Consider the following 6550-nt stretch of genomic DNA (forward strand, 5'->3'; position numbering starts at 1 on the left):
ACAAGTCCACAGGCCAATGTCCGTCAATCTATGAGCGCGCTGTGGTGGTCTGAACGTCTAGCCATGATATTCCGTCATGTTTCACCGTCAATCTGTGGCCTCACGAAGGCGACCGAGTACCGAGCTGGCTTTAACAATGCCACCGTTGGCGGTTGACATTTCTCATGAAATATTTAAAGCTATCTTGTTTTAAATCACATGTTAATCGCATGTCTCATGTTAGCGTTGAGAACAAACAATGGTTTATTAATTAATTGAACGATTTTCCCCAAATGTTAATGTTCTATAAAATTTATCTACTAGGCTGTTCAATAAGTTTTGCGCCTCGATACCAGAGGGCGCTGCTACGAGTCTAAATTTTTTGTCATATTGGTACACTCTTCATATGAACGTATGTGAAGTTTCATTTCAATCGGCCACTTATTTTTTTTTTACAAGCCAATTAGTATCGACGTGTCACAGTATTTTTTACAATGGAAAAAATCAAGTACTGTGCAGTGATTTCATTTTTGATTTTGAAAAGTTTAAAAGCAAAGGAAAATTATGAACGAATACTAAAAGTGTATAAGGACTCTTCACCTTTAATTAGGGGGTTGAAAGGGGGGTTTCTGAGTTTAAACATGGTCGTAGTAGCCATCAAGGCGATCCATGTCAAAAATGTCAAAAAACAGAAACAACTGAAAACGTAGAAAAAATAAATGATATCGTATTGGAAAATCGTCCAATCACTGATAGAAATTAAGTACAAGACCTAGCCAACTCATTGAACAGTATAACCAATATTTTGACTGAAGTTTTGAGTTCCTGAAAGCTGTTTGCAAAATGGGTGCCGCATTCGCTAAAACGCATTCGTACGCATCTTTCTTGACAACATTTTAAGCGTTTTCGATAGGATAAAGTGGATTTTGTGCATCGATTCATCACTGTGGATGAGATTTGGGTCTGTCACTATGATCCTGAATCAAAACAAGAGGCTAAAGAGTGGTTTGAACCGTTTTCCTCGGTTCCGAAACGAGTTCGTCCAGAAATTGCCTAAAAAGATGTTAGCATCAGTTTTGTGCGATGCGAATGGAATTTTGTTAGCAAATTACTTGCAAATCGATAAAACAATAAATTTTTATTATTTTTGTAAGATTTTAGACCAACTGGAAGAGAAAATTCGTGAAAAAATACCCGGTTTGAAGAAGAAAAGAGTTTTTTGTCAAATGATGACGTCATAACAGCTGTAAAAAAGTAATGTGACACGTCGATACTAAATGGTTTGTAAAAAAAAGTAAGTGACCGATTGAAATGAAACTTTGTCGTGGATCATTGGCAACGGAGCCGTTGCTGTCATAAGTGACAAGACAGCTGAGCTGTCAGTTGTGAGAGCCCAGTGTCTGGGCAGTCGATCAGAAGCAAGCGTGCTCATCAGACGTATTTACGTGCTGTGCTTAGAGTTACAATAAAGTCTTTCTACTACTTCTATTCCCGTGTGGTTACAACAAACTTCACATACGTTCATTTGAAGAGTGTACCAAAATAACAAAAAAAAATCAGCCTCGTAGCAGTGCCCTCTGGTATCGAGGCACAAAACTTATTGAACAGCCTAGTACGTTAAGTTAAATAAATCGAATAAACTTATCAACATAATGTTACCAATCAAGTGTATCATCAGACTAATAAGACAAATTTCTCCAGATTAGTTCCCTTAAGGACACACGAACCCTTAAGCCTCATGCTACGCCAGTCATGCGACTCAGCATCGTTCTGTAACACCTATTAAGTTAAGCATAACCCATTGGAGTATTTATTCAAATCAAATACCGATTAAATTGTACTTCAATCCCATCAGTAGCGTCGGTAGCAACTACCACCGGCAAGCCATTACTTTGCCCGGTCGAGGCCTCGGAGGCAAGATGTTCACCATCACTCTTGATATCCTAACAAGATTCAGTGCGGAAGATGCGTTGAATTAAGCCCTTAATTGGAATCATAATTCACGGGACGACACCCGGCACCGACCCTGGCTGCTGCAGAAGCCTGTCGGTGTAGAACACGGGTAAAACGTGAGCTCGGCTCGGGAATGTCTGCCAACGTAGCCTAACCGTAGCAGTATCGTAGCGTTAACGAATGATTTACGAAGAGCCCAACCGGTCGGGAGGTTGGTTGCCAACCGGCTTCTAGTTCGCTATTATTTTACGCCTGATGGATGACTATTCTACATCGCATTAATAGACCCATTTACTGTGCTTTTCCATTTTTGCAGGATCTCTCGACGCCAGCTCCTTCGGACCGCTGATCTGAGGCGAATGTAAATATTAGACGAGTGTCTTCGAATCACACAAAGGCAGAGCACAACACTCCGGTGCCGGTCTACGGTTTCGCGTGGCGCGATTTGTATGACTAGCAGATGAAAGCAAAACATCAAATCACCTTCTCGGGTTGACTCGGATCTCGGATGCTCAACCCCCTGTGACGAAACCCGTGGCAAGTGACAGATTGTCCGTCGAGTGTTTTGCGAGGCGCGCGATACAAGATCCAAGTCCACGACCGGCAGTTGAGACTTTGAAGGAGACATACACGAAAGTCTTCGATTGGAGACGTTCACAGATCCGGAACCCGACCCCGGGAAGAAAAAAGCGAAACAACCATAACGTCTCAAGGCGCGTCGTGCAAAAAGTTAAATATTAAAAGTGACGGTTGCGACTGCGCACAGCGTTTAGCTTCTTCAGAATCACGTGCACCGACGAAACGTCGCTTTTGAAGTGGACGGAGGTCGTGAGAACGTCGAGCAGAAGGCAAACTCCATTTCCACTCCTTGCCGAACCGAAACTCGCCAACCGTTCGACATGTCGTCCCGATCGAAGGAGAAAGTAACGGCCGCCATCCGGAAGTTCTTCAAGAGCTCGGAAAGCAAAAAGGAAAGCAAAGACAAGGACACGCCGGCTCCCGAAGCAGCCGACGCAGGCAGCCTCCTGCATCTGGCCCCGCACCATCACCACCACCACCACCACAACAGTCACCACCATCACCAGCACCATCACCTGCACCACCATCATCCGGCACCTCCGTCCAGTGTGGCGCCGCTTGCTGGCGCTCCTCCCGGAAGCACTGACAAGGGTGGCCCGAGCGGGGCCGGCACTGGGGCGACGGGAACGAACACTGGCGGCAACGGCAGCACCGGAAACAGTAAAGCCAACACGGACAGCCCCATGAGGCGGTTGCGATGGTGAGCATTATTGACTTGCAGGAGCCGTTATCATCCTTTCCCGGGAAGCTTTACATTCATATTTGTCTCTAGTCGGGGCCGGGCGCCGGGAAGAAAGTGAAATTGGAACCACAAATCGTAGGATTTCATTTCAGCGCTTCAGCCTTCGAGGTTGTGTTTGCTTTCTTCGAATTCAATGACCAAACAGTGCTCCAGGGTTGTGGTGGTGTAACAAACCTGGGAAGTTGGCCTCAGTCAACCAACCTTGGCGCGTAATTGTTGTGAAGGACTTTTAAATGGCACACTGAAAGGAGAGTGATTCATCTAGTGTTTGGATTTTAAACTAACGATTACTTGACTTTTAAAATGTCAAACTTCCTGTTGGAAATTGTAAAAATATAGTAAAAGTTTTGACATTTACGAAAAGGGACGCCAAACGTTGGTAGAAGATTGAAAAATATTATGTTCATAAGCAGAATGGTCGCATTTGGAGCTCGGAAAACCTAAACGTCGTGCAAGAGAAGCCAATGCACCACAAGTCACTGTTTGGTGCAAGAGAACCCACATCGAGTGACTGTTTGATGCTGATTTTGGTCTGGGTCTGATGGCGCTACGTGCCTTACAGCGGTAGCCACAATTAATATCTTGTGCATTCCTTCTTCGGAATCCAAACACTAGATGGACAACCCTATATTATGTACCTTTCGTATTCCGCCGTGGTTTGTACCTGGCGGGGCCACACGAAGCGTAAAACCGAACGTAAAATTATCGAAAAATAAGGATGAAATGAGGCGCAGCCACGCGCGCCGGGAACAGCTAGTTCTGAATATTTTTTTCAGCAAATAAGAACTTACATTATCCTTTGTTTGTAAACAAACCATTTGTAAACAGTGTTTACGCTCGGTTTTACGTTTGTTTTTATGTCTCCGCTGAGGAATAAACGTTTTGACAAAGGCGCAAACGATTTGACATTTTTACGCTCGGCATTACGCTTCGTCTGGCTTTAGTATTTTCTTAATAATTTCTTCGACTGTACACTTGGGACTCCTTTATGTAATAGACTTTTATATGTAGATTACAGATTTTTTTTAACCTCTCTTGCCATTTTCTCTTAGTGTGGTAGCCCCAAGCAGCACTGCCATGGTGCCCGTTCCTGTGACGAAACCACTCGATACGACGATCCGCTCGAGGCGGTTGATGAAGGAGCTGAAGGAGATCGAACGGTTGCAGCACTCGCGGGCGGAACCCTACTTCACGGTGAATACGCCGAAAATTGTCAACCGCACCGTTTTCGTTACTTCATCGAAATCTCTCCCGGACAGGTCGAGCTGATCAACGACAACCTGTACGAGTGGCACGCGCGGCTCCTTCGCATCGACCCGGACTCGCCGCTGGCCGAGGATCTGGTCGAGCTGAACATTCCCTTCATCCTGCTGCACCTGGTGTTCCCGGAGAACTTCCCGTTCGCGCCCCCGTTCATGCGGGTCGTCGAGCCGCGCATCGAGAAGGGCTTCGTGATGGAGGGCGGTGCCATCTGTATGGAGCTGCTGACACCACGGGGCTGGGCCAGCGCCTACACGGTCGAGGCGATCCTGATGCAGTTCGCGGCCAGCCTCGTCAAGGGTCAGGGTCGGGTGTCGCGAAAACCAAAGTCCTCGAAGGATTTCAGTCGGTAAGTGCTCAGCTCAGTCTCGATTTTTTGTTTGTTTTGTAACTATTTTTCTCCACCATTTCTGTCCCACGAAGCCGATCCGCCGAAGAAGCCTTCCGGTCGCTGGTGAAAACTCACGAAAAGTACGGCTGGGTAACGCCGGCCCTCAACGACGGCTAAACGTCGGTGGCCACTCCGGTCGAACGCCACTTTAGTTAGTCCCAAAAAATGACCTCGTAACTTGAAAGCGCAGCGAAGAAGCGGAAACATCGATCCAACCATTCGAATTCATCGTGCTGCGTGCTCCATTCGTGCATATTTTCACAACGTCTAGAAGCGAGAGTGCTGCTTCACTCACAATAGTGTACCAATTTTCCCTCCAACGATCTCGTTGCCTCCTCGTTAGTAATCGGCTTTAGTAAAAAGGGAACGCATCGTCAAGAACGATGACGACGGCCAAGTGAACCGGAACGGAGAAACGCAACCCCCGTAAGGTCGGTAGTTAAGTTTCAGAGCTTTGATCGGTTAGTATGTAGTGGAGGTAGTGGTCTTACAAAAAAGGCTGCCGGATGAAAAGCGCCTGATGACCCAAATGGCGGGGCAAAAGCGAAAACGTCTGTCAAAGAACCGCGCGACCGGATTAGATCGTTTATTTTTCAGAACAGCAAAACTAAGTTACACAATTCGCTTGTCGAACGGCGGCAGGATGCTAAGAGTAAAACGAAATAGTTTAAAGGAAGTAGTCCAATCCAGGCACCAAGTGATCACGGTCAATCACGCAAGTCAGTGTTAATAAAACAGGGAGAGTACCTATTTAAACGGCACGCAGGCAGCGTAGCAGAAACGAATTGAAGAATCAGATATTAGTCCCAAGAAGAAACAAAAAAAAAATCGGTAAAAATGCTCAACCTTTGCTTTGTGATGGAAAGAGTTACGTGTGTATGTTACGCTGCATAGAAACTTGGCTTGGTTTACAAAATTGTTCACAAAGTATAATGTTTAAGATTTTTGTAAATAAACAGCAACGTGTTATGGTAAACGATGTACATCGATGTTTGTTTCATGTTGTTCAAAGTGTTTTCCCTTTTCCTTTCGTTTGATGGACTTCCCCAAACTATCGATGCGATCGGTCGGAACTCTTGGAAAATTGGAAAAATGCGTAGGACTAATCGGAAAGATAGCTTGAAATTAAAATGGTAATCATTCTCACGCTTCATAAATTGAACTTTAATTCTTCACCATTTTCATAACAATATTCACCACCCCGGGAAACGAAAAACGTTTTCGCAATGGTCATAACAATTTACGGAGTGTTACAGATACTTTCGAAGGCAATAAGTAACACCAGAATACATTCAGTGGAAAAATAACCGCCATCACCGTACGGTTTGTCACCACCTTTTGTTTCCTATTCGTCCTTCTTTGTATAGTTTCCCATACGGCCATACGGTGAAATAATTTGCCGGGAAACATATGGAAGAACCAAAGAAAAGTTATGAGCCGAGAATAGTCGCTACGGAAGGATTGGCCAAAGGCAAAGGCTGGGCAAAGCCAAACGGTCCTGCCATGCCATGCCCGACCGAACCAATGTGGCGCACATGCAGACCCAGATATTGTACCTACATTTCAGGCATAAATTTGTCTCCAATACTGCCGTCACTAGTGGCTTTCCATTTTCTCGCCACCTCCGCTGGGTCCTCCGTTGCTCC

The 6550-nt window shown here is 45.4% G+C and overlaps 1 protein-coding gene across 1 annotated transcript; it reads left to right on the forward strand.

Annotated features, from left to right (window-relative positions):
- Window positions 1-2256: 2256 nt before the first annotated feature.
- Window positions 2257-5769, forward strand: LOC128276110 (ubiquitin-conjugating enzyme E2Q-like protein 1). Its single transcript, XM_053014578.1, has 4 exons — window positions 2257-3211; window positions 4306-4447; window positions 4513-4862; window positions 4937-5769. The coding sequence occupies exons 1-4, from the start codon at window positions 2832-2834 to the stop codon at window positions 5019-5021; spliced, it is 957 nt and encodes a 318-aa protein (XP_052870538.1). The 5' UTR covers window positions 2257-2831; the 3' UTR covers window positions 5022-5769.
- The last annotated feature ends 781 nt before the right edge of the window (window positions 5770-6550 follow it).

The sequence above is a fragment of the Anopheles cruzii genome, unplaced genomic scaffold, assembly GCF_943734635.1.
Source record: "Anopheles cruzii unplaced genomic scaffold, idAnoCruzAS_RS32_06 scaffold00514_ctg1, whole genome shotgun sequence".
Lineage (NCBI taxonomy): Eukaryota > Metazoa > Arthropoda > Insecta > Diptera > Culicidae > Anopheles > Anopheles cruzii.